Below are 26,754 nucleotides of genomic sequence, written 5' to 3' on the forward strand. Positions count from 1 at the left end.
CATTTTGGAGGCATTTGGATTGTGGCTGGAACGAGTGACTTTAAGGTGCTCCAAATAACTCACCTGGGGATGCCTGAAATTCCACTGGGGGTGTTTCCCTAGGAATAAGCATTATCTTTTTTCTGAGACCCTGTTTCAAATGAAAATCCCTGGGGAAGAGGGGAGAGGCTGCCCAGTGAGTTCATAACCTGGCAGGGCTGTCATGAGATAAGGCTGCCCGATGGCTCTGGACCAGAAAGATGCCCCTGATGGGGAGCCGGGGCTGCAAAGGAATCTTCCCAGCTCTGCCTCAGAAGGGAGGTCAAAGGGCAGTGGAGGGAGAGTCAGGCCCAACCAAAACCCGAACCCCAATCGCAGCCAGCCAGGCTCTGTAGCTGAGAAAGCCAGAAGTTCTAGGTCAGCCTTACCTGCAGGGCCCTGCCCCTGCCGTGTGAGCCCTGCCGGGCGGGACACTCATGCTTTCCTCAATGCCAGCTCTGTGATTGCCCACGGGACTTGACAAGTACTTTCAAGGTTCTTAAAACACACCAAAGGCTAGGTGCGGGGGCTCACGTCTGTCATCCCGGCACTTTGGGAGGCCGAAGCACACCTGAGGTCAGGAGTTCAAGACCAGCCTGGCCAACATAGTGAAACCCCGTCTCTACTAAACATACAAAAATTAGCCGGGTGTGGTGGTGCATGCCTATAATCCCAGCTACTCGGGAGGCTGAGGCAGGAGAATCACTTGAACCCAGGTGGTGGAGTTTGCAGTGAGCTGAGATCGCGCCCCTGCACTCCAGCCTGGGTGACAGAGCCAGACTCCGTCTCAACCACAACAACAAAAACACCAAAGCACCACATTTCTGGTTTTTATTTCTACTTCTGAGGCAGGGTCTCACTCTACTGCCCAGACTGAAGTGTAGTGGCGCGATCACAGCTCACTGCAGCCTCGACCTCCCTGGGCTCAGGTGACGCTCCTGCCTCAGCCTCCCGAGTAGCTGGGACTACAGAGGCACGTACCACCGCATTTGTCTAATTTTTGTATTTTTCGTATAGATGGGGTCTCGCCCTGTCAGCCAGGCTGCTCTCGAAACGCCTGGGCTCAAGCGATCCGCCCGCCTGGGCCTCCCAAAGTGCTGGGATGACAGGCGTGAGCCACCGCTCCCGGCCGCTCCCACTCTCTCCGTTCCCATCAGTTCTCCTGCTAGAAGCCACATTTAGCCCCTGTCTGGTGTGGGGAGGAAGAGTGTGGAACATGGCCACCCCGCAGCGGCCCAGGAGTGAGGCCAGTTCCCTGGGGCGGCGTGGCCGGGATGCCCGTCTGGTCTCCGCTTTCAGGGACCTGCAAGCTTCCTTCCTCGCCTTCCGCCTTCCCTCGGTTCCCCCCTCGCCCCTCGACCTACCTGGAGGTCGGTAATAAAGCAGGAGGAGGGAGATGGATGGGTGGGAGGGCGGGGCGCAGCGTGGTGCCATAAAGCCCCGCCGGAGAGGCCCGTCCAGGGAGTGTCCAGCCCGCAGGAGCCAGGACCGTCCGCGTCCGAGCCGGAGCTGGGGCAGAGGGCAGAGGGCCCGGGAAGGCCATGCTGCGAGCGCCAGGACTAGGCCTCAGGGCGCGGAAGGGGGCCGAGGGCTCCGCGGAGGACCTGGGGGGCTCCTGCCCCGGGACCGGGGCGGATCTGGGGGTGCTGGGGGCGGGCCGCGCTCCCCGCGACCTGGGCGAGGCGGAGGAGCCCGCGGGCCGGAGGCGCGCGCGGCCTGTGCGGTCCAAGGCGCGGCGCATGGCGGCCAACGTGCGGGAGCGCAAGCGCATCCTGGACTACAACGAGGCGTTCAACGCGCTGCGCCGTGCGCTGCGACACGACCTGGGCGGCAAGAGGCTCTCCAAGATCGCCACGCTGCGCAGGGCCATCCACCGCATTGCCGCGCTCTCCTTCGCCCTGCGCGCCAGCCCCGCGCCCCGCGGGTCCTGCGGACACCTTGAGTGCCACGGCCGGGCCGCGCGCGGGGTCCCCGGGGACGCGATGGACGACTCGGGCGCCAGCCCCTCTCCGCCCGCAGGGCCCGGCCTCGCGCGCCCAGACGCCGCCCGCCCCCCGGTGCCGCCCGCGCCCCGCTGTGCCTCGTGCTCCCCGCACGCGCCCCCGGGACGGCCCCGCGCGCTGGCCGAGGTGCCGGGCCCGGCCCAGGCCTCCGGGGGGAGCTGGCGCCGAGGTCTGGGGGCTTCCTCCGCGGGGCCGCCTCCCTGGCCGCGTGGCTACCTGCGAGCCAGCCCCGGGATGGGCCCCTCGCACTCCTGACCCGGCTCGGGGCGCCCGCAGGCCTGGAGGGAGGCCGGGCTGGCAGCGGGGCTACAGGAGCGGAGGCTGCAGAGGCGCCTGGACAGAGCGACACGGGACACAGCGACACTGCACCGGCTGAGACCTGGCGCAGAGGAGACGCCGCCTCTCCAGGGAGAAGGAGCTTGGGGGCCTGGGGAGCACCCCCAATCCCAGCCTAGGGAGGCGGCTCCAGGAAAAGGTCGGATCCCGGACTCATCTTGGACTGGAACTCGTCCTGGAGAGCGGCCTTTTCACTCCCGTGCCTCGGGGCCCTGTCTGCCCTCGCTGCCTTTAGGAGGGTGAGGGATGGGACAGGCGTGGGAACCCGTGGGGCCCGCTGTGGTCTCATGTTCAAGGGCCGAGTCCCCTTTCCCTGCCTGCGCCGCTGCCCAAGCCTGATCCGGGAGAGGCAGTCAGAAGCAGCAGCAAAATAAAAAGGGAAAACTGTCATTTCTGCCCGATACCAGACTCCAGCGGGCGCAGTGGCCCAGGGTGGCAGGAAAGCCTGAGGGCGGGGCTCGCCTTGGATGCTGGGCGGGGCCTAAGCGCACAGGTGGGCCCGCCGGGAATGGGTTCATGGCAAAACCCCAGGTGTGGCTGAGCTCGGGGGCCCACGGGGAGGAAAGAGACAGCCAGCGATGACGCCCCACCCTGCGTCCCTGGGGTGGGACAGGACAGTATTGGGAGAGGGTCTTGGGGGCTGGGAGGTTACGGATGTGCTCAGCCCAGGCTCTGGACCTCCTTGCAGAGCCGTGGTCTGGAGTCAGCCACAGGGAGGGCTGCCACTAAGGGAGAGTCTGGCCAGGTCTCAGGGCAGGAGGCCAAGGGCAGGCCAAGGACTGGGTGCTAGTAAGTCTTGCATGCACCTACCTCCAGCGACAGGCAGGGAAAGCTCCCAGGGAACCTCGGGCCAGGGCCCCCCCATGGAGAGGGGCCAACTTGGAACTCAGGAAGGATTCTGGGTGGGGGGGTTGAGTGAGGGCAGAGGGGCCTCAGGCCAAGACTGCTGAGCGAGTGAGAGGCACAGCCAGTTCTGCATGGAGAGCTGCCCTCATCTGAGATGCGCTGGTGTCCGGCCTGGCTCAGGCTAAGGGTGTCATGCTGCAGGGGCCGCCTGCTGCGCCAGAGCCGGGGTCTTTCGAGCAGGGGAGGGAAGGATTCCACACCACTAGCTCAGGGTGGGGATCCCACGGATGCTAGCGAAACGCCATTAGGCATGGCCCAGGGGGGTGTCCCAGAGCAGGTGGGGTGAGGCTCACAGCCACAGTGAAAGCTGCCTCTGCACTCTGCGAACTCCGGCCCTGGCCAGCATGCTCAGTATCCTGTCCTCAGCCACAGGCCTTCGGGCTCCCAATTGCCCAGGGGGGCTGTGGCACAGACGCTATTCAGAGGGGACATGGGGTCTAGCCAGGCCTGCCTGGGGCCAGCCCCTCCTCAGCCACTTCTCTCAGCCTCCGGTTTCTCCCCTCTGACATGAATGGTGACTCCAGCGCAGGGCGGCTGTGAGGAGTGAAAGTGGTTCCTAATGGACTGTTTCTGGCAAACAGAAGGCATTCCGCAGTTGTGACTGTTTGCACGACTAGAATCTGAGACGAGGCCAGCTTGGACAAGGCCGTAGTCTTCTTTCAGCCTCAGGTGTTCATTCTCTGGAAACACAATACAATGACCAGCAAGTCCTGCTTGCCTAAATTCCAGGACTGAAAGAAATAAGGGTTTTTCTCCCGCAATCTCGTACTCAGCCTGGAAATGGCAAGGAAGCCCGAGCAGGCAGAATCCTGAGGCGGCAGCCCTGTGAGTTCAGCGGGGGGCGGGGGGATGTCACAGGTCTGGACTTCTGTCTCCTCACTTACCAGCTGAGTGATCTGGGCAAAGCACCTGGTGGCTTTGAGCCTCAGTGTTCCCATCTGTATAATGGGCTAGAATAAGTACTTAACATCATAGGCTGTTGTAGAGACTAAACGAGACAATGCATTTAAAGCAATAGCATAGTGGAGGCTGGGTGCAGTGGCTCATGTCTGTAATCCCAGCACTTTGGGAGGCTGAGGCGGGCAGATCACTAGGTCAGGGGTTCAAGACCAGCCTGGCCAACATGGTGAAATCCCATCTCTACTAAAAATGCAAAAATTAGCCAATGTGGTGGTGGGTGCCTGTAATCCCAGCTACACGGGAGGTGGAGGCAAGAGAAGTGCTTGAACCTGGGAGGCGGAGGTTGCAGTGAGCCGAGACCACGCCATTGCACTCCAGCCTGGGCAGCAGAGTGAGACTCCGACTCAAAAACAATCAATAAAATAAAGCAGTAGCATAGTGCTTGGCCCGCAGAAGCACTCACTGGGTGGAGGCTGCTCAGACACATTCAATTCACAAGGTTGTTGCAAGGACAGAACGCCTGGGAAGGTGTTTTATAAACTGTAAAGTTCAGGACACACTGCAGTCATCAAGGTCTGTCCAGGGCTGCGTGTTCGGGTGTGCACATCACATGTTTGTGTGCTGATATTTGCCTAGCATTCTGAGTTCGTGATATGGACGTATTTTGTGTGTGCTTACACAGATGTGTGGCTGAGTGGACATCTGTGTGTGTATCAAACACATATCAGCCTGACAGGCGCTTCCTCCTCCCTTTGATGCCACAGGGGTCCTGGGCCTGAGTAGCCTTAGTTATGTGCCGTTTAGGGTTCCTGGAACCCTTGCTTGATTTTCTGTCGGCTTCCCAAGATCATATCCATTCTCCAAGATGACTGATATGTGGAGAAGAAAGGATTTTGTGATTATTTAAAAATAGTGGTTATCGTGGCCAGGTGTGGTGGCTCATGCCTCTATTCCCAGCACTTTAGGAGGCTGAGGCGGGCGGATCACCTGAGGTCAGGAGATGGAGACTGTCCTGGCCCACATGGTGAAAACCCATCTCTACGAAAAATACACAAATGCAAAAATTAGCCGGGTGGGGTGGTGCGCGCCTGTAATCCCAAGTTGCAGTGAGTCAAGATGGCGCCATCACACTCCAGTCTGGGCAACAAGCGTGAAACTCCGTCTAATAAAAAAAAAATTACATGTTGAGTCAACACTGTGCCAGCTAAACCACACCTGTCATCCTGGCACTTTGGGAGCCCAAAGCAGGTGGATCACCTGAGTTCAGGCATTTGAGACCAGTCTGGCCAACATGGTGAAGGCCTGTCTCTCCTAAAATTACAAAAATTAGCCGGGCATGGTGGCAGGTGCCTGTAATCCCAGCTACTCGGAAGACTGAGGCAGGAAAATCGCTTGAATCCGGGAGGTGGAGGCTGCAGTGAGCCAAGATCGCGACACTGCACTCCAGCCTGAGTGACAAGGGCGAGACTCCATCTCAAAAACAAAAAAAGTCACCTGTTGGGTCAGCACTGTGCCAGCCAAACCCACCTTGTGTGATGAACACCGCCATGATCCTTCATGGTCTTCCATGTGGTCCTAAGTGAGAACCTGCCTGGAGCAACTGCAGACGAGTGGGGCTCTGGGCAGCTGGCTGGGCTGGGCTGGGCTGGGCTGGGCTCACCTGCCAGGAGTCCAAATCCACGGGGCTTTTCCCTCCCTCCTGCTCCCTCCATTCTGGTCATTCCCCTCATCACTACCTGCCACTAGGTGGCGCTGAGAATCCAGCATCCTACACGGGCAGAGGAAACGGGTCCCTAATTCCCCCGACATCGGTCCACCAGGCAACCTCGAGTTTTTCTTTCCTCCTTTGATTCAATCAAAAATTTAACACATAGCCGGACACGGTGGCTCACGCCTGTAATCCCAGCACTTTGGGAGGCCGAGGCGGGTGAATCACCTGAGGTCAGGAGTTCAAGACCAGCCTGGCCAACATGGTCAAACCCTGTCTCTACTGAAAATACAAAAAATTAGCTGAGCGTGGTGGCGAGCACCTATAATCCCAGCTACTAAGGAGGCTGAGGCAGGAGAAACGCTTGAACCTGGAGGGCGGAGATCGAAGTGAACTGAGATGGCACCTCTGCACTCCAGCCTGGCAACAGAGCAAGATTCTGTCTCCGAAATTTTCTTTTAAATTTTCTACTAGGCACATTTTTCTATTTTTTTCTCTAAAATTTTTAAATTTTTTTTTTACAGAGACGGGGTTTCACCACGGTCTCGATCTCTTGACCTTGTGATCCGCTCACCTCGGCCTCCCAAAGTGCTGGGATTACAGGCGTGAGCCACCGCGCCCAGCCTAGGCACATTTTTCTTTTCTTTTTTCTTTTTTAGAGACAGGGTCTCACTATGTTGCCCAGGCTGGAGTGCAGTGGCTATTCACAGGTGCGATCCCACTACTGATCAGCACGGGAGTTTGAACCTGCTCTGTTTCCGACCTGGGCCGGTTCACCCCTCCTTAGGCAACCTGGTGGTCCCCCGCTCCCAGGAGGTCACCATATCGATGCCGAAGTTAGTGTGGACACCCGATCAGCATAGCGCACTACAGCCCAGAACTCCTGGGCTCAAGAGATCCTCCAGCCTCAGCCTCCCAAGTAGCTGGGACCACAGGCACGGGCCACCGCGCCCAGCTATTAGACACATTTTTAAAAAGTAAAAATAAACAGATGAAATTAATAATGTTGATTTTAATGTTTTATTTAGCCCAACATATCCAAAATATTATCATTTCAATATGTAATCAATATAAAAAGTATTAATGAGATAGTTTACATTATTTTTGTTTTTGGACCAAGTCTTGGAGTCTTGTGTGGATTTTACACCCACAGCTGTCATCTCAGCTTGGATGAGTCTCATTTCAAGGGCTTGGAAGCCACATGTGGTTAGGGGTTACCGAATTGGTCTGGGCAGCTGTGGTCCCTCCACCCAGGGGCCAGCTCCTAGGCTGTACCATGGAATTCTGCCCAACTGGGTACTGACTTGCAGCCTAAGGGGTCTCAAGGACCCCCTAGCCACCCTGTGAAGGAGCTTTCGTGTTACACAGACATTAACATATTTCTGAGTGCTCCCAGGTATTGGAGCCCAGCTCAATCCTGGCCCCACATCTGGACTCCCTGAGGACTGAGGAGAATGAGGCCACCTCCACAAGGTGTCCATTTTGCAAATCACTACAGGTTTCCTTTGTTCAGCAAATTTTTTTTTTTTGAGATGGGGTCTCACTGTGCTGCCCAGGCTGGAGTGCAATGGCGCAACCTCGGCTCACTGCAACCTCCGCCTCCTGGGTTCAAGCAATTCTCCTGCCTCAGCCTCCCGAGTAGCTGGGACTACAGGCGCGCACCATCACACCCAGCCTATTTTTGTATTTATAATAGGGATGGAGTTTCACTATGTTGGCCAGGATGGTCTTGATCTCTCAACCTCGTGATCTGCCCACCTTGGCCTCCCAAAGTGCTGGGATTACAGGCGTGAGCCACCGCACCCAGCCTGAGCAAAATTCTTAATATAGTCAAATTTATGAAATCTGAAAAGTTGTACCAAAGCCATAAACATTGTGAGTTTTTGTTTTTGTTTTGAGAAGGAGTCTCATTCTGTCACCCAGGCTAGAGTGCAGTGGTGCAATCTCGGCTCACTGCAACCTCCGCTGCCTCCCAGGTTCAAGTGACTCTCCTGCCTCAGCCTCCCAAGTAGCTGTGGTTACAGGCACCTCCCACTATGCCTGGCTAATTTTTGTATTTTTAGTGGAGACATGGTTTTGCCCTGTTGGCCAGGCCGATCTCGAACTCTTGACCTCAAGTGATCCACCTGCCTCAGCCTCCCAAAGTGCTGGGATTACAGGCCCAGCCGAATTTTTCAAATCTTATTCATTTACAGGTGTCCTTTCAGCTCCCATATCTCCCGTCGAGCTGAGTGGCACGATTTTGGCTCACTGCAGCCTTGAGCTCCCAGGTTCAAGCAGTCCTCCTATCTCAGCCTCCCAAGTAGCTGGGATTACAGGCGCGTGCCACCATGCCTACCTAATTTTTGTATTTTTTGTAGAGATGGGATTTTGCCATATTGCCCAGGCTGGTCCTGAACTCCTTGGCTGAAGCAGTCCTCCTGCCTCGGCCTCCCAAATTGCAGGGATTACAGGCATGAGCCATGACAACGCTGCCTGATTGTAGGATTTTAAACTATTTTATACAGCCATTTTCAAACCACACACACACATCCCTGGTGGCTCCGGGTCACACTTGTAAAACTATGTAAGGAGAAGTGTCAGAGAGAAAGAGATGCAGAGGACAGAGAAGAAGGCGGAATCAGAGGAGGAAAACCTAAGAGAGAACAAAGAGGCAGAGGAGAATCCGAGAGGACAGACAGCCGGAGCCTGAGGCCCTTCAGAACTGGCACCTGCCCCAGCAGCTCTGACCTAGGGGCTCTTTGCCTGCTGGCTCTTTAGCAAGACCGAATTGCTCTGATGGGCATGAGGCTGGCCCAACAGCCTCCCTTATCCTCCTCCCCGCTGTTCTGAGCTGCGTAGAAACCCGTTCCTGGGGCCTGCTGGTCCAGGCAGCATCCACAGCCTCCAGGGGCTACCCTGCCCGATGCCCACACCTCCCCTTTCCTCCTGGAGCTGGAGCCAGGCTTCAGCCTGGATGCTCGTAGGGGTTGGGGGCCAGGGTCTGAGTGGGATGTGAGGGGAGGGCCTAGGGCCCAGCATTTCCCAGCAGAGGGGAGGACGTGCACGCTTGCCTTGGCAGAAGCAGCAGAGGGCTCAATTCCCTGGACAGCTGAAGACATACCCCTGTGTGGCCCACGGTGATTTTTTTTTTTCCTTTTTTTTTTTTTAGATAGAGTCTCACTCTGTCACTCAGGCTGGAGTACAGTGGCGAGATCTTGGCTCATTGCAACCTCCCAGGTTCAAGTGATTCTCCTGCCTCAGCCTCCAAAGTAGCTGGGATTACAGGCACGAGCCACCACGCCCAGCTAATTTTTGTATTTTTAGTAGAGGTAGGGTTTCACCATGTTGGCCAGGCTGGTCTCGATCTCTTGACCTCGTGATCCACCCACCTCGGCCTCCCAAAGTGCTGAGATTACAGGCGTGAGCCACCGCGCCTGGTCACTAATGTGTCTTTCTCCCCAGCCACAGCCCCCGCCCGGAGGAGCAGGCCCTGGAGCTCCAGTGGAAACCGGAGGCTGCCCTGAGTCCCTCTGGGCTGGGCTGGGCTGGGGCAGAGGCAAAAATGCTGCCAGGGTGAGTCTCTAGAGAGAGGGAATTGAAGAGGAAAAGCCTCACCAAGGAGGGGGGAGAGGGAGGGAGGCCATGTGGTATATACACGCGCGCGCGCGCACACACACACACACACGCAGCCTCTGAGACTTAGCCTGAGCCTCCCTGGGAAGAAGCGCATTCTCCTCTCTGCTCTCGGAGCTTTCTGTTGCTTCCCTGCCCATCTGTGCTCTCAGCAGCGCCAGCAAAGTTGGCCTCACACTTGAACGGAGCTGGAGGCTCCAGTGTCTTCCTGGGAGCTCCACAGGGCAGCGGGCAGGCCCCAGCCTCTGAACTCAGCTGGCCTCGGGAAGCCCAGCCCAAGCCTTCCAGCACGCAGCCGGCCCTCCAGCCCTCGGGGGACGCCTCTGCCCGGAGGCCCAGACTCTGGGCTGGGGAATGGTGCGCTGAGGTCCCTCCAGAGCCCCGTGTCCCCGCCTGGAGCTGCAGCAGCGCAAGGCCAGGCACCCATGGCCGACCTGGGGCAGCCTCAGTTTCCCTCTGCACAGGAGCCAGGCTCTGCCTCATCCCTGGACCTGCGGGAGATGGAGAAACTCCTCACCAGGGCAGAGAACAAGGATGGCAAGACCCTGACTCTGTCCAGCTCCCTCTCGGGGCCTCTGGATCTGGAGCGGAATGACCACAGCCTGCCCTTCAAGGCCATCTCCGAGGGGCAGCTGGAGGCCCCACTGCCTCGGTCCCCCTCCCGGGCCAGCTCCAGGAGGGCCTCCTCCATCGCCACCACCTCCTATGTCCAAGACCGGGGAGCCCCCCGAGATTACCTCGTCCTGGCCGTCGCCTCCTGCTTCTGCCCTGTCTGGCCCCTCAACCTCATCCCTCTCATCTTTTCCATCATGGTAAGTGCTGCTCTTCCCTCTGGGGTGGGGCTGGGCCCAGGGGGCGGCATGTCCCCCAGGCAGTCCCCACACACACTGCCTGGGGTGTGAAGGACAGAGAGCTGGGCGTGGGGGCTTGAGGGATACCCCTTTTCTCACTGCCTCCCTTCCCCTTGGGAGGGGCCCCAGGGCTGGGAAGGCATCTGCTCTGTTCTCTCATCTCTACTTCTGGGCATCACCACTCAACTGTGCCTATGGCTTGAGGAGGGCACTCAGGAGCTGCTGGTGTTAAGTCCCACAGGGAAGAGAGACCGCCAGGCTGCGGGGTGTGCTGCGTTTGGAGGAAGGGGCTGCCCCAGAGTCATCCCTGAGTGAGGCTGTCTCAGCAGAGGCTGCCACCTGACGGGGGTCCCAGGGCCCTGTGTTCCCGGGAACCTGTCCTCCAGGGCACCTGGGCGCTCCTAGCCTCCCCCAGCTCCGGTTTCCAAGAGCCGCAGCGGCTCCCCTGCGGGGAACTAAGGGCTCAGGGCCAAGCTCCCCAGGGTGCACGAGGAGGGGAGAGCTCGCAGGCTGCTCCTCCCGAGGGGAGAGTCCCCCAGAGCCCTCTGCAGCTCCGCAGCTGCGCTGATTTCAGCCTCCATCTTCAGGGCAGGGCAGGTCTGGGTCACAAGTGAAACATGTGAGCGTCAGAGGGCACAGCCCGCCTCGCCCAGGAAGGGCCATGTGGCCTCGTTTTTACATCTACAGGGTTTTGAGTGAACTGTCTTAGATTGCGTCCAGTCCAAGCCATCTGGGTACAGCTACTTATAAAGGATTCCATAGAATGTGTCAGCAGATATTGGCAAGGGACTTTTGAAGTCTAGGAAGAGAGAGTTACAAAAGGTGGGGGGAGAGAGAAGCAGGGCAGGCGACGCTTTCAGAGTGAGGGCAGGGGTGGCGGTGGGGACAAAACCACTGACCCAGGCTGGTCGGGGCCAGAGGACGGCCAGGGGGTGGGTGTCAGTGTGGCCGGGAGCCCCTCCCTGGAAAGCCACGGGCACTGAGCCCCCAGGAGCGGTCCTCTGAGAAAGCTCCTCTCTCCTCAAACACATACTTCTGTCGTCTGCTTCAGTGAGGCCCAGTCTCCGTCCAGGGAAGCTTTCCCCATCCCACCAAAGCCAGTACCACCTTCCAGGACATGGGGGCACCCGCAGCCTTCCTAGTCTGAGGGACTGGGCCTGGGCTCAGGAACCTTTGGGGCAGTTCTCTGTGATCCCTGCTGTTCCCAGGGACCGCGTGCAGGTAGAGCCAGGACCCAGGGGCGCACCAGTGGCTCTGGGCAGGGCTCCCCTCTCAGTTACAGGGAAAGGTCCCAGGAGGGGAGACTGGATTTGGGGAGGAAAGCCCCCCAAGGGCTCGGGCGAAAACAGCTGCTGGAACCACCTCCTGGTGGGCGGCAGGGGCAGAGGCTGCGTGGGACCTGTCTTTGTCCACGGGAGCCCAAGCCTAGGATTCTGAGACCATGGAACCCACCCAGTGCCTTGCCACATTCTTTCGGGATTTTTTTTTTTGAGACAGAGTCTCACTCTGTCACCCAGGCTGGAGTGCAATGGCACAATCTTGGCTCACTGCAACCTCCGCCTCCCGGGTTCAAACGATTCTCCTGCCTCAGCCTTCTGAGTAGCTGGGACTACAGGTGTGCGCCACCACGCCTGGCTAAGTTTCGTATTTTTAGTAGAGATGGGGTTTCGCCATATTAGCCAGGCTGGTCTGGAATTCCTGACCTTGTGATACACCCGCCTCAGCCTCCCAAAGTGCTGGGATTACAGGCGTGAGCCACCACGCCCAGCCTCTTTTTTTTTTCTTTTTGAGATGGAGTCTTGCTCTGTCGCCCAGGCTGGAGTGCAGCGGTGCGATCTTGGCTCACTGCAGACTCCGCCTCCTAGTTTCATGCAATTCTCCTGCCTCAGCCTCACAAGTAGCTAGGACTACAGGCACCTGCCACCATGCTCCACTAATTTTTGTATTTTGAGAAGAGACAGGGTTTCACCGTGTCGGCCAGGCTGGTCTCCAACTCCTGACCTCAGGTGATCCGCCTGCCTCGCCTCCCAAAGTGCTGAGATTACAGGCATGAGCCACCGAGCCCGGCCCCTTTTACGGTTTTTGAGTCAGGTCTGATGAACACTGGGCTGGGCACAGGGAAGAGTGCTCGCCAGACACCATCGCCAATTCCCAGAGCCTCCAGGCGGCGGGGAGGAACTCTTAAACAGATTCTTAGGACATACTGGAGTAGTGCCCCTGCCAGATGTACCCGAGAGGTGATTAGGTGGCCCCGGGAAAGTCATTCACGGCCCTCCTCCTCAGCATTCCTGTCTGCAGAATGGGCATCATGTAACACCTGTGGGAGAGCCGGGAGGGGGTGAGATGGGAGGGGCCATGCCCAGCTGGGTGTGGGGGCTTGCGTGGTAATGGTACGTAAGGGGCAGCTGGGAGTCTCCCTGGGCGAGATGGGAAGCCATAGCAAGTTTCCAGAAACGGCTTTCTTGAGACAGAACTCGCATACCCGCCAAGGCACTGATCTAAAGTGCAGTGGTTTTTAGCGTATCCACACACAGGTGCAGCCACAGCCGCAGTCCATTTGGAACATCTGCCTCATCTCCAAAAGAAACCCTGTACCCTGGCTGGGCGTGGTGGCTCAGGCCTGTCATCCCAGCACTTTGGGAGGCTGAGGTGGGAGGATCACCTGAGGTCAGCAGCTGGAGACCAGCCTGGCCAACATGGAGAAACCCTGTCTCTACTGAAAATACAAAAAGATTAGCCAGGTGTGGTGTTGTACACTTGCAATTCCAGCTACTTGGGAGGCAGAGGCAGGAAAATCGCTTGAAGCCAGAAGGTGGGGGTTGCAGTGAGCCAAGATCCAGCCACTCTGGGTGACAGAGTGAGACTCCATCTTAAAAAAAGAAAAGAAAGGAAACAAACCCTGCACCGTTCATCCGTCACCCTCCATCCCCGACCCCTCACGGCAGTCTCCTTTCTGTTTCTGTAGCTCCGCCCGTTCTGCACACGGCGTGATGAGTGGAATGACACGGGATGAGGCCTGTGTCACTGCCCCGCTCACTTTGCATAATGCCTTCAAGCATCACCCCCACTGTACCAGCAGCAAGTTGTAGGCTTTGGAGCCGATAGGAGTGTGGTTGGATTTCCATTTTGGCGGATCTGTCTGGGTTGGGGTGAGAGGAGGGGCTGGAGGGGATGAGGCTGGCGCTCAGGAGAGGTCACCTTGGTAGGAATGCAGGCCAGAGGTGAAGAGGCCTGGACCTAGACCAGGGCCAGGGCCAGGGCCACAGGGCAGGCTTCTGGAACCCTCTGAGGGTTAGTTTCACTGACCATTCATTCATTCAGTCGACTTGAATGGCAAGGGGATTGTGCTGAGGGAACGAAGTGGTGGAGGACGGTCAGGTCCCGTGAATGAATGCGTCTCTCTTGTGAAGCAGGTGGAGGACGGTCAGGTCTCCCGTGAATGAATGCATCTCTCTTGTGAACCAAGTGGAGGACGGTCACGTCTCCTGTGAATGAATGCGTCTCTCTCGTGAAGCAGGTGGAGGACGGTCAGGTCCCTGTGAATGAATGCGCTTCTTTTATGCAGCAGGCGTTGAGTTGGCTTCTGGGAAGCAGAGGATCGGAGTAGACGGTCTGACTAACATGGCAGAGGCTGGGAGGGGGTGATGGGAGACGGAGGCAGCAGGGACTTGCTCTAGGAATTTCAATTTTGGCCGGGTGCGGTGGCTCACACCTGTAATTCCAGCACTTCGGGAGGTCAAGGCTGGCGGATCACTTGAGGTCAAGTGTTCAAGACCAGCCTAGCCAACATGGTGAAACCCTGTCTTTACTAAAAATACAAAAAAATTAGCCAGGCGTGGTGGCAGGCCCCTGTAATACCAGTTACTGGAGAGGCCGAGGCAGGAGAATCTCTTCAACCCAGAAGGCAGAGGCTGCAGTGAGCTGAGGTCATGCTATTGTGTTCCAGCCTGGGTGACAGAGTGAGATTCCATCTCAAAAAAATGATAAAAATAAATACTGGAGCCACCTTAGAGAGGTGTGGGGGCCTCTAACATCTAGGGGGTGGGCTGAGGGGAGTGGACAGAAAAGTGTTTGGAAGAGGAGGTTCCAGGAGCTGGAAGGAAATCTAGGAAAGGGGGAGAGATGCCGGGAAGGAGGGAGTCTGAGGGAGGGAGGCCAGGTTCAGTGAGTGTGGAAGTGTCCACTGGCTTGGCCACGCGTAGATCCCCAGTGACTGGGGATGCAGAGGCCGCTGCAAAATGGAGAGAGACGGATGATTGACAGCTGAGGTCCCTGAAGCAGTGGAGAGATGGATCCAGAGCCCAGGAAGAAAGAGCCCCGCTCCCTGTCCCTAGGAGCCTTAGAGGCCGAGCGGGCAGGGACAGGTGGACCTGCTCAGAGGGACGGGGCTGGCTCATGCTGCATGGCCTCCGTCCTCCAGGGATGTGGAACCAAGGTGTTGGGATCGGCCTGTTGGGTGATCGGTCAGCCTCTTGTGATTTGCTCCAGCTGCAGGAACAGGTTCTCAGACATGCGTACTGGGTCAACCCAAGGCTGAGGATGGCAGAGTTGCCATGAGAGCAGGACCAGGTGGTGAGGAAGATGCCGGGGAGGTGGCGGCGATGATGTATGGAAGGGTTGGGCTGGGCTGGGAGGGAGTGAGGCCAGGAAGGTGGTGAGGCCTTGGAGGAGAAAACAGATCATGGGCTGGGGCTCAGAGAAGTCAAAGGGCATGAGAGGGTGAGAGGGATGCTGGGAGCTGAGTTTCAAAGGAGGAATCAGGTCGGGGGATGGTAGAGGTGTGGAGTGTAGTTGTGGAAATGAATTTCTAAAGAGAAAAATCAGTAGCCAGGGAGGAGGGAATTGAGGGAGCTGAGTGTTGAGAGCTGATATTACTAATATTCGCTGAGTACCTACGAAATGTTAGGTACAGTCCCAAATTTGTTTTTTTTTTTTCCTTTTCTTTTCCTTTTTAAATAAAACTTCTTTCTTCTTAGATAGGATTTTTTTTTTTTTTTTTTTTTTGAGAAGGAGTTTCACTCTTTCACTAAGGCTGGCTGGAGTGCCGTAGGGCAATCTTGGCTCATTGCAACCTCCACCTCTCGGGTTCAAGCAATTCTTCTGCTTCAACCTCCCAAGAGCTGGGACTACAGGCATGTGCCATCAACCCCAGCTGATATTTGTATTTTTAGTAGACACAGGGTTTCACCATGTTGGCCAGGCTGGTCTCCAACTCTTGACCTCAGGTGATCTGCCCGTTTCGGCCTCCCAAAGTGCTGGGATTACGGGCGTGAGCCACTGTGCCCAGCCCATTCATCCCATTTCCAAGAACAGGAGTGCCCTCTGCCTCGTCCCCAGGCCGACCCGAGCTCCCATCCAGATGGCAAACCCGATCACTCCCTGGTCTCATCCCCCTTCCCTCTTTGCGGCTCTCTTCCTCCTGCACCTGGAAGGAGGTCCCATTCTCCACCCAGTGGAATTTGCTCTGCCATCCCCTCTTCACACCCACAGCTGAGCTCCTAAGAGCTGTCTGCACTGCTGTCTGAGCGTCCTCATACCCCACTGGCTCCTCTGAAACCCTCCTGCCAGGGGTAAGCATGACTTGTCATTGCTGACAGAAGTTTGCCCTTACCTTGCTTGCCCTATGCCCCACCCAGCCAGTCCCTCCTCCTTTCCCATCTTGCACTTCCCAGATGCCCTCCAGCCTCTCCCCTCCTCCTCCGGCTCCCTGACGGCTTCTTTCCCCAGCACCCCGTTTATTGATCAGTCACTGTTCCCCACAGTCCTGTCTGTGGATGCTTCCTCTTCCCATCCGGAAGCCCCGGACCTCAGTTGCATCCCTGAGCTGACAACTCCCGTGCTCTGGGGCCGGTTTATCCAAGTGCGGCCCCACACTTGCGGCGCCCCGCACCTCTGCCCTCATACAAGCCCTCACACTGCACTCCAGCTGGAGGAAGGGCCCCTCACTCATCCAGCACCCAAGCCAGGAACCAGGAATCATTTGAGTCACATTCCTCCACACCGTCCATCTCACCTTCTGCCAGAACCCGCGTTTCTGTCTTCAGAACTTCTCAAACTTGAACGCTTTTCCAATTCTCTACTCGGTTCCAGCTTCAAAACTGCCTGCTCCCAATCTCCAGCCTCCCTAACCCATGCTCCACGTGGTCATCAGAGAGATCACTTTTAACATGCAAACCTGCTTCAGTCCCCATGTAAAACCCTCCACTGCCTCCCTGGTCCTTCAGAACTCAATCCCAGCTCCCTTATGTGACAGTCAGGACCCTTTTTTTTTTTTTTTTTTGGAGACAGGGTCTCGCTCTGTCACCCAGGTTGGAGTACCTGGTGTGATCTCGGCTCACTGCAGCCTCCGCCTCCGAGGCTCAAGTGATCCTCCTGCCTCAGCCTCCCGAGTAGCTGGGACTACAGGCACACGCCACCACACCCAGCTAATTTTAATATTTTTTGTAGACATGGAGTTTTGCCATGTTTTCCAGGCTGGTCATGAACTCCTGACCTCAAGCAATCTGCCCACCTTGGCCTCCCAAAGTGCTGAGATTACAGGTTTGAGCCACTGCGCCTGGCCCAGGGCCTTTCTCCATCTGGCCTTGTCCCCTCCCCGGTTGCTTCTTGTATCACGCCCACATCACACTCCACGCTCTGCCCCATCTCTCCATCTGTAAAATGGGCTAATCACAATCCCTGCCTCATGGGAACTTTAGGAAGGTGACATGGTTTGGCTGTGTCCCCACTCACATCTCATCTTGAATTGTAGCTCCCATAACCCCCACGCATCATGGGAGGGACCCAGTGGCGATAACTGAATCATGGGGCCAGTTACCCTCATGCTGCTGTTCTCATGATAGTGAGTTCTCAGGAGATCTCATGGGTTTTTTTAAATGAAGTTTCACTCTATTTTTTTTTTTTTTTTTTGAGATGGAGTCTTGCTCTGTTGCCCAGGCTGGAGTGAGGCGGGGGCATGATCGTGGCTCACCACAACCTCTGCCTCCCAGGTTCAAGCAATTCTCCTGGCTCAGCCTCCAGAGTAGCTGGGATTACAGGTGCCCGCCACCATGCCCAGCTAATTTTTGTGTTTTTAGTAGAGGCAGGATTTCACCTTGTTGGCCAGGCTGGTCTTGAACTCCTGACCTCAAGTGATCCACCTGCCTCAGCCTCCCAAAGTGCTGGGATTACAGGCATGAGCCACTGCACCTGGACGTAGTTTTGCCCTTGTCGGCCAGGCTGGAGTGCAGTGGCACAATCTCAGCTCACTGCAACCTCCACATCCCAGGTTTAAGCAATTCTGCCTCAGCCTCCTGAGTAGCTGGGATTATAGGCACCCGCCACCACGCCTGACTAATTTTCGTATTTTTAGTAGAGATGGGGTTTCACCATGTTGGTCAGGCTGGTCTCAAACTCCTGACCTCCCACCTCACCTGATCCGCCCACCTCAGCCTCCCAAAGTGCTGGGACTACAGGCGTGAGCCACCACGCCCAGATGACAATTGTTTTTTGAACACCTACACGTTTGCCATGCAGTGCCTTTGCACGTGGCTGTTCTCTCTGCATGGGATACTCCTCCTTCCTTTCAAAACAAACACATCCTTCACATCTCAGCTCAAATGTCCTTCCTCCCAGAGGTCTTCCCTCAGGCTCCCCGGTCATGAGGTGCCTCTCCTTTGCCATGCTACCCACAGCTGCATTTTTACCTTTCTTCGAGTCATCACAACCGAAGCCAGTGGGCTGGAAGTTCTGTGAGGACAGGAACTGGGATGTCCCTCCACGCCACTGCATCCTGGACCTGGTATAAATATAGACAGTGTGAATCGGTGGCATGGGGAAAGCATGAAGAAGAACAGAGATTGGTGCTGGGGGGCTCTTCAAGAGATTGTTGCCTCAGCTCGGGTGAGAAGCGGTGCTTGGAACTAGGGCAGGTGCGAGGAAGTCGGAGAGGGACAATGGGATTGACCAGGAGGGGAAACTCACTCGCAGGGTGGAGTGCAAAAGTTAAAAAGAGGCCGGGCACGGTGGCTCAGGCCTGTGATCCCAGCGCTTTGGGAGGCTGAGGTGGGCAGATACAAGGTCAGGAGATCGAGACCATCCTGGACAACATGGTAAAACACTGTCTCTAGTAAAAATACAAAAATTAGCCAGGCATGGTGGCATGGCCTGTACTCCCAGCTACTCAGGAGGCTGAGGCAGGAGAATCGCTTGAACCTGGGAGGTGGAGGTTGCAGTGAGCTGAGATTGCACCACTGCACTCCAGCCTGGGCGACAGAGCAAGACTCTATCTCAAAAAAAAAAAAAAAAAGAGAAAGAGGAAAGAAACATGAAAAGCAGCTCAACACTCAAAGACAGGTTTATTTCAGAATAAACCTGAGAGGGGCTTCTAGCCGATTTTGGTCAGGAGCATTCTCTCTTACAGACTAAGGATGTTTAAGGGTTTTGGAAGCAGGGGGCTTATCATAGGTTCAGAATATTTCTACGTCAGGGAAAGTTGATTGCAGGTTGGAATGTCTCTGGTTTCAGGGTTGGCATCTTTCTGGTTGGAGAGGTATTCATCTTGGGGTTGGAATGTTTGTGGTTATGCTGACATTAGCCATTAGGCTGATGTTTTGGGGCTGGATTTAGGTGGTTTTTTAATCAAGGGGAACTTAGACTAGTGGCATTTGTCCAAGATAATGACACTCCTGCTCCGTCACGGAGGGCAGAGGCGTCGTCACGGAGAGGGAGGAGCTCAGGCTTGATCAAGTGGGAGGAGGAGCACAAGACAAGGCAGGGGTTGAGTTTGCCGTCACGCTGTCATGCTGTCACAAAAGGGGCTTGGAATGGAAGTGCGGGGCTGGGTGGAGGCCGGTTAGAATTCTGAGCAGCGAAGAGAACAGGACCCCAAGAGGGCACTACACAGAAAGAACACAGAGAGGCAGGGGCACGCCTCTGAAGCTCAGCTGCCTGCTCAGGGAGGGGGGCTGCATTGCCAACCTCCCAGGGTGATTCTGAGGCTGAATGATGTAACGTAGGCATAGTCCCTAGCGGGCTGCCTGGCATGAAGTCAGCTCATCATCATCATTTTCATCATACTTAACTGCATTTTCATGTTGAACTCAGGATCCTCAAATAATCAGAAAATAAAATAACCAAGTGACTTCCCTGAGGCCCTGAAATCAGCCACGGCATTAGAGGATTCCCATCTGTGCCTGTTCTAGGGAGGCAGGGACACAGGACCCCTGAAGAGGCTCGGCCCCGCCTCCCACCGAGTCACCCCAGGACCCTCCTAGGATTCCTCTCTGTCCCTGAACTCTCCGACTCCCACCTCATTCATCTTAACTAGGTTCAGGAAGAACCCAGCTCACTGAGGAGGAGTGATACATCAAATCCGGCCCCTGTGAGGCCACACATGGCTCCTCCCCAGTCCTGGTCTCACGGGACAGCCTCCAAGTGTTTCACGTTTCTGTGTGATCCCAGAAGCAGCTTGATTCAACAAGGACGTGGTTCTTGGGCGGGAAATGGAGGCTGTGAAGACAATGTCTTCTTTTTGTTTGAGATGGAGTCTCACTCTGTCACCCAGGCTGCGGTGCAGTGGTGTGATCTCGGCTCACTGCAACATCCACCTCCCAGGTTCAAGCGATTCTCCTGCCTCAGCCTCCCAAGTAGCTGGAATTACAGGCACGCACCATCACACCCAGCTAATTTTTGTATTTTTAGTAGAGATGGGGTTTCACCATGTTGGCCAGGCTGGTCTCAAACTCCTGACCTTGTGATCCGCCCACCTCGGCCTCCCAAAGTGCTGGGATGACAGGTGTGAGCCACCGCACTTGGCCAACAATGTCTTTTCTGTGGCAGAGTCCGGGGGTGGGGAATGCCCACAGAGGAGAGGAGGCAGCTGTGTCAGGCTGCAGGAGGAGCCCCGGGGACTGTCTTGGGACCCTAATGCAGCTGCAGAGCTGAGCCTTGCGCTGGGGTCTGGAGGGGCCTGGACCTGGTTCTCCCTCTCAGGGCCTTGGCCTCTACCCTGCCACCTGCTACCACCGCCCCACCATCACCACCCTGAGAAGTGCCAGGCTTTGCTGGGTTCTGCTCCCAGCTGTCCCCAGCCGGTGAGGGACAGGTGTGGTCAGGGGTCCGCACAAGAGGCCCGGGCCACTTCTCCAGGGGGAGCCCTCTTCCTCTCCCCAGAGTTGGGCTGCCATGGGCACAGGGTGTGTCCGGGACCCAGGCTCCGGCCGCCCCAGGGCCGCCCGCCGAGGCCCGCACAGCTGACCCGCAGCCTTCCTGAGGCCTCTCCCTGCTGTCTCCGCAGTCTCGGAGTAGCCTGCAGCAGGGGGATGCGGACGGTGCCCGGAGGCTGGGTCGCCTGGCCCGAATGCTCAGCGTCACCCTCATCATCATGGGCATTGTCATCATCATTGCGGCTGTGACCGTCAACTTCGCAGGTGAGACCCAGCTCCGTGGGGCGGAGGGAGCCAGCTCGCCTGGCGTGAGGACTGCGCAAGGGCGTACCCAGCCTCGGGGGCAGAGGTGGTTTGTTCGGGGAAGAAAAAGGGATGGTAGGAGCCACAGTCTTATCTTTGAACTCCAGAAAAGGGACCCAGTTCCCAGCAGGGACCAGTGGAGTGGATATGGGCGGTGGACTTGTCTTCTGCCTGGAGAGCAAATCAGGTGTGGGAAGAGCACGGCTTCGGAGTCACAGGCCAGGAGCTCCAGCCTCCTCTCTGATGGCCCTGGGGCCGGGTGGGTGTCCCGATGACTGAGCCTGGGGTCCCACGTATCACATATCCCACACAGCACTGAGCCTCCAGCACACAGGCTTTGTGAGCAGCACCCGAGATAATGGATGTGACTGCGCTTTGTAAACACAGGCATCCCTGCGCAGCCATCGGGGTACACCAGAAGCAAGCAGTGCATACGCTGGGACGTAGAAAGTGACCCTCCTGTGAGCACCCGCAGGCGGCCTGGTGAGGTCTTCCAAGCAGGGGAACCATTTTATTTTTTTTGAGACAGAGTTGCACTCTTATTGCCCAGGCTGGAGTGAAATGACCCAATCTTGGCTCACCGCAACCTCCACCTCCCGGGTTCAAGTGAGTGATTCTCCTGCCTCAGCCTCCCAAATAGCCGGGATTACAGGCACCCACCACCACACCCAGCTAATTTTTGTATTTTTAGTAGAAACAGGGTTTCACCATGTTGGTCAAGCTGGTCTCAAACTCCTGACCTGGTGACCCACCTGCATCGGCCTCCCAAAGTGCTGGGATTACAGGCGTGAGCCACCGTGCCCAGTCCTTATTATTATTATTATTTTCTTGAGACAGAATCTTGCTTTGTCGCCAGGCTGGAGTGCAGTGGTGCAGTCTCGGCTCCCTGCAACCTCCACCTCCTGGGTTCAAGCAATTCTCCTGCCTCAGCCTCCCGAGTAGCTGGGACCACAGGCGTGTGCCACCACGCCCGGCTAATTTTTGTGTTTTTAGTAGAGACGGCGTTTCACCATGTTGGCCAGGATGGTCTCGATCTCTTGACCTCATGATCCACCCGCCTCGGCCTCCCAAAGTGCTGGGATTACAGGTGTGAGCCACCGCGCCCGGCCAGAGCGGCACACCTTTTAATCAGTCCCGGAGCTAAGCAGGGAAAAAAGATGTGTCAGCAGTTCTACGGCAGAAGTCCCAGGACTGGTTGGGACTGGCTCCGTTAGGGTTGCATGCCACCTCTGGACCGGTCACCAAGGCCACAGTCCTCTCATTGGCAGGAGTTCAATTCCTCCAAGAGTCCCAAACCGAAGAGGGCCCCGACCCTGTGCCTTCCCTGTGACTGTTTCCCACTAGGAACCAGAAACCCAAGCCCATCAACCAGGACTTGAAGAGCCCGTGTTCTGAGCGCTGTTCTGCTGTAATTGTTTTTCTCTACAGTTCAGAGGAAATGAAGGGAGCAGGGAGCTGGGCTCGCAGAAGCCGCCTGGCCATCGGGAGAGCTCTGACCCATGGCCCCCACACCACGGGAGGGCAGGGGTGACCGCCCAGCATCTGCCTGTCCCCACATTCCAGAAGCACAAACTCAGCGGGAAACTCCGCAGTCCCCCACCGTCAGCCCACACCGAGGGAAGGTCCGGGGTCGGAAAGCCTGCGAGCCCAGCGGGCGATTCGGTTTACTCTCACCGACACATCCTGGGACGTCAACCCCCCCGCCCCGGCTCGTTTCTCATTCCCAAAACTTCCTGGGCTCTATAAGCCGTGAAAACTGCCGGGACAAGGAAAAAACCCAGCGCCCCACCCGGGACATGCCGGCAGGGGGAGAAGCCACAGAATTCCTCCCCGTCTGTGGACCGGGAGCAGAGACGTGGGGCCTCATCCTTTGCATTTTCCTCAGGCAGGGAGAGAACGGACTGTTTCGCATGCTTCATGCCACACGCCTGCTGTGATCCCAGCCTGGGCCCCGGGTGGGCAGAGGCGGAGCTGGGCTGGCACAGGCCTGACCCCGGCAGGCACCTGGGCTGTGCAGCTCCCTGGAGGGAGGCAGCCGCCTTGCTTCATCCTCCTCTGGTGTCGGTGAAGACGGGACAGGGCAGAGATGGCGTGACCCACACCCCTCCTCCCAGATGTTTCGGCATCGGGAGCACCTCTCGAGGACTCTGGTCCGAGGATGTCTCCCAGGAAAAGCCCGTCTGCTCCTCCTCCTCCTCCTTGTGCTGTGGCCCGGGGCACCGACCAGAGCTCCTGGGACCTGACCTGGCCAAGGTCAGCCGGCGGGGAGGGCCGGGGTCTGAGCGCTGGTCCTGCCGTGGCCTCTGCAGTGATCTGGGGTGCAGCTCGGGGGGCTCAGACTTCCAGCCCAGCCCTATGCTCTGCGCTTGGCCCTGGGCCCCTGGCCATCCTGGAGGAGGTTTTGGGGCCACCCCTGGGGGGACTTCCAAGGGATCCCAGGCTGTCGGGGGCATTTGTGCCACCTGCGAGGGCGTGGGCCAGAGCGTTTTCATGGGGTCTGTTGTTTCTCGACAGTTGTGAGACAAAGTGAAGGGCTCGGCTGAAGGCCCAATCTGCACAGGAGTGGGGGGAGCAGGTTTGGGGACATACTCACGCGCAGAGGCTGGGGCCTGGACACCACGGACTCTCTGTCCTAGGACCTAATACAGCCCCAAAAGGAGCCAAGCAGGGCCCCGGCCTCCTCCCTGGCTCCAGTCCCATGATTTTCCCTAGACTTCCTTCTCCCTGGCCCAGGCTCCGGCCTCGGAGACCTCTCCTGCCCCCGCCTTCCCTCCTGGCTGCCCCTCCCAGGCCCTGGAGAGGGTGCTCCAGGCTCTCCTGCCCTAGGAGGCCCCACCTCAGCCAGTCACTGCCTTCTGGGAAGGGTTCCCAGCCACAGCCAGACTGGCCCAAGGCTGTTGGAGTCAGTGTTACTGGCCCAAGGCTGTTGGAGTCAGTGTCCTCTGCGCCCCATCAGGACCCTCCTGCCTCCTCTCCAGGGCCCTTGTTCATCCCCCTACCCTCCTCGGAGGCCTGGGGAGGGAAGAGCAGGTCAGTACAGAGGTTCTGTCTACAGGGAGGACCCTGGGTCTGTGCACAGCTGGAGCTCTGAGCCTTCCAGACAGAGCCCATGTGACAACAGACAGTGGGGGTGCAGGGTTCGGGGCTGCAGGGCTCGGGGTGCCGGGTTCAGGGGGTGCTGGGCTGGTCCTCTGAGGCTGGTGTTGCTACATCAGTCCCCCACCTGGGGAATAAACCCCACCCTCTTCTGGTCATACGGCAGGGATGGGTTGGGTTTTCTTTGTGGGATCTTGGAGGCTGAAATAGATGCCCCTACTTGTTGAGGGAGGGAGCACAGAGTGTTTGTGCCACTCGAGAAGTCATGTCACATGGGGGAGACCTGAGGTGGGTGGAAGTGGCCTCAGCTCTGGAAGGAGCGTGATGAGAGGGTAGTTTCCCGGCAGGCCCTGGGGTCCGCGGCCTCAGCCACTCAGGGGAGGAGACAAACGAACCGAGGGCTGAGGGACTGTCACAGGGGATCCTGATACTAGGACTCTAGGTGCCCTCGGAGCAAACACATGCCCAGACCTTCTCACACGCACACACAGGCTCCGCTGAGCACTCCATCTCTCTCTCTCACACACACACACACGCAGACCTTCTCACACACAGACGTGTGCAAACACACACAGACCTCACACACATGTGCACACACATAGACCTTCTCTTACACACATGACCTCACACACACACGTGCACACACACAGACCACCTCACGCACACAGACCTTCTCTCTTACACACACAAAAAACTTCTCACACACACATACACGTGTACACACAGACACACACACATATGACCTCACACGCATGTGCACACACACAGACCTCACACACATGCAGACCTCACACATGCAGACCTTCTTACACACGACCTTCTCACACACACATACACGTGTACACACAACCTTCACACACGCCTTACACATACATGCACATACACACAGACCTCACACACACATGCAGACCTTCTCACACATGCAGACCTTCTCTCTTACACACACACGACCTTCTCACACACACATACACACGTGCACACACAGACCTTCACACACACACCTTCTCACATACACACACACACGCACACGTGCGTGATCGTTCATACTGAGAACCCAAGGCAGCCGCAGGCCCCGCTTAGGGGAGGCCACTGCAGACGCCCCAGGAAGGGGCAGAGCCGGGACGTGCCTCCACGCCGGCGAGGGTGACTGAGAGTTTCCTAGGGCACCAGGGACAGAGCTCAAAGGCCCCCCAGGTGTGTGGAGGCAGAGGAGGCCCGCAGAGCACAGAGCAGGAGGAGAAAGCCATTCTGGACACCAGGGGACCCGGAGGGAGGGTCCCCGCAGCCCCTGCCCCACGCCGCATGGAGGCTGGTGGGGACAGTGGCCCTGGTGTCCCTGCTGCCCCGTGGGTCCAGCCACCACCTGGAAGAACCGGTGGCCCGGCCTAAGGCACCAGCCCAGCTGCTCCCCAGGTCCCACGGGGAGGAGCAAGAACTCCCCCCACACGCCCTCCGCCACCTACACCAGTGACGCCGCCGTGCGTCTCAGCATGGAAAGGAATAAACCTGAGCGTGCACACTCACCTCGGCCTGTGTGTTTGTGCTGCTGGGGTCGAGGGGGTTCCGAACAGTAAGAGCACGAGCGGTGCACTCTGCCCGCGGCCCCAGGGCCAGGCTGAGGCTGGGCAGCGGGAACCTGGCAGCGGAACCTGGCGCACTGGGGCTCCGTGGCCAACGCGAGGTGTTCCTCTGGGCAAGTCACCTGTCCACTCCGGACTTAGTTTCTCCAATTATAAAGCAAGGGTGAAGCCAGTCTCAACTCCTGCAGTCCTTTCTGCACAGATCCCAGGGACAGGCGAGAGTTCGAGACCAGCCTGAAACGTGGCGAGACTCTGTCTCCCAGAAAATTTAAAAATCAGCCAGGCATGGTGGTGCATGCCTGTGGTCCCAGCTACTCAGGAGGCTGAGGTGGGAGGATCGCTGGAGCCAGAGAAGTTGGAGCTACAGTGAGTAGAGCCGTGACTGTGCCACCACACTCCAGCCTGAGCAACAGAGTGAAACCCTGTCTCAATTTTAAAAAGAAAAATAAAAAAGCAGGCCGGGCACAGTGGCCCACATCTGTAATCTCAGCACTTTGGGAGGCCAAGGCAGGCAGATCACTTGAGGTCAGGAGTTCAAGACCAGCCTGACCAACACGGTGAAACCCCCGTCTCTACTAAAAATACAAAAATTAGCCAGGCACGGTGGCAGGCACCTGTAGTCCCTACTCTGGAGGCTGAGGCACGAGAATCGCTTGAACTCGGGAGGTGGAGGTTGCAGTGAGCCAAGATCACACCACTGCACTCCAGCCTGGCGACAGAGCGAGACTGTCTCCAAAAAAAAGAAAAAGCAGTATCAGAGGGCAGGCTCCTGGTACGTGTCCCACACTTTGCAGTCACTGTAAACCCACGTGGCAGTCCCTTGAGGTCACTAGCATCATGATCCCGGGGTTTGCACTGGTAAACTGAGGCTCGGCGAGGTTCAGGGGCTTGTCTGTATCCCTGGCACACATAAATGAGTAAACGCTGACCTGACCAGACTCCCAGGCCTGTGTGTCCCCAGAGTAGGCTTCCTGCTGCCACACTTTGCTCTCTGAAAAGGAAAAAGCTCCTGGAGGGACGGTGAGAGTTGGTTGTGTAGGGTGGGGGAGGGGGCCACTTTTCCGGCCTGCAGGTGGAGCAGGCAGGGTGTTTATGGTGGAAGGTGGAAAGGGCCTGATGGGGACAGGCCAAAGGGGCCAGTGGTGTGGACAGAGCCACCAGGCTGGGTGGCCAGCACGGAGGGGCTCACCATTGCCAGCCCTGAGGCCAAGGGTGGGGAAAGGAGGAGGGTAAGGGTGGGGCTGAAGCATGTGACAGGCAGCAGAGCGGAGGGCAGCAGGACCTGGGGCTCTG

The 26,754-nt window shown here is 57.4% G+C and overlaps 2 protein-coding genes across 2 annotated transcripts; both read left to right on the plus strand.

Annotated features, from left to right (window-relative positions):
* The first annotated feature begins 1,559 nt into the window (after positions 1 to 1,559).
* Positions 1,560 to 2,276, plus strand: BHLHA9 (basic helix-loop-helix family member a9). The gene has a single exon (XM_021667267.2). The coding sequence runs from the start codon at positions 1,560 to 1,562 to the stop codon at positions 2,274 to 2,276; it is 717 nt and encodes a 238-aa protein (XP_021522942.2).
* Positions 2,277 to 9,863: 7,587 nt separating this feature from the next.
* Positions 9,864 to 23,098, plus strand: TRARG1 (trafficking regulator of GLUT4 (SLC2A4) 1). Its single transcript, XM_012461745.3, has 3 exons — positions 9,864 to 10,298; positions 20,614 to 20,746; positions 22,214 to 23,098. The coding sequence occupies exons 1-3, from the start codon at positions 9,912 to 9,914 to the stop codon at positions 22,225 to 22,227; spliced, it is 534 nt and encodes a 177-aa protein (XP_012317168.1). The 5' UTR covers positions 9,864 to 9,911; the 3' UTR covers positions 22,228 to 23,098.
* The last annotated feature ends 3,656 nt before the right edge of the window (positions 23,099 to 26,754 follow it).

Source organism: Aotus nancymaae, unplaced genomic scaffold, assembly GCF_030222135.1.
Source record: "Aotus nancymaae isolate 86718 unplaced genomic scaffold, 86718_ANA_hifiasm-v0.15.2.pri h1tg000018l, whole genome shotgun sequence".
Lineage (NCBI taxonomy): Eukaryota > Metazoa > Chordata > Mammalia > Primates > Aotidae > Aotus > Aotus nancymaae.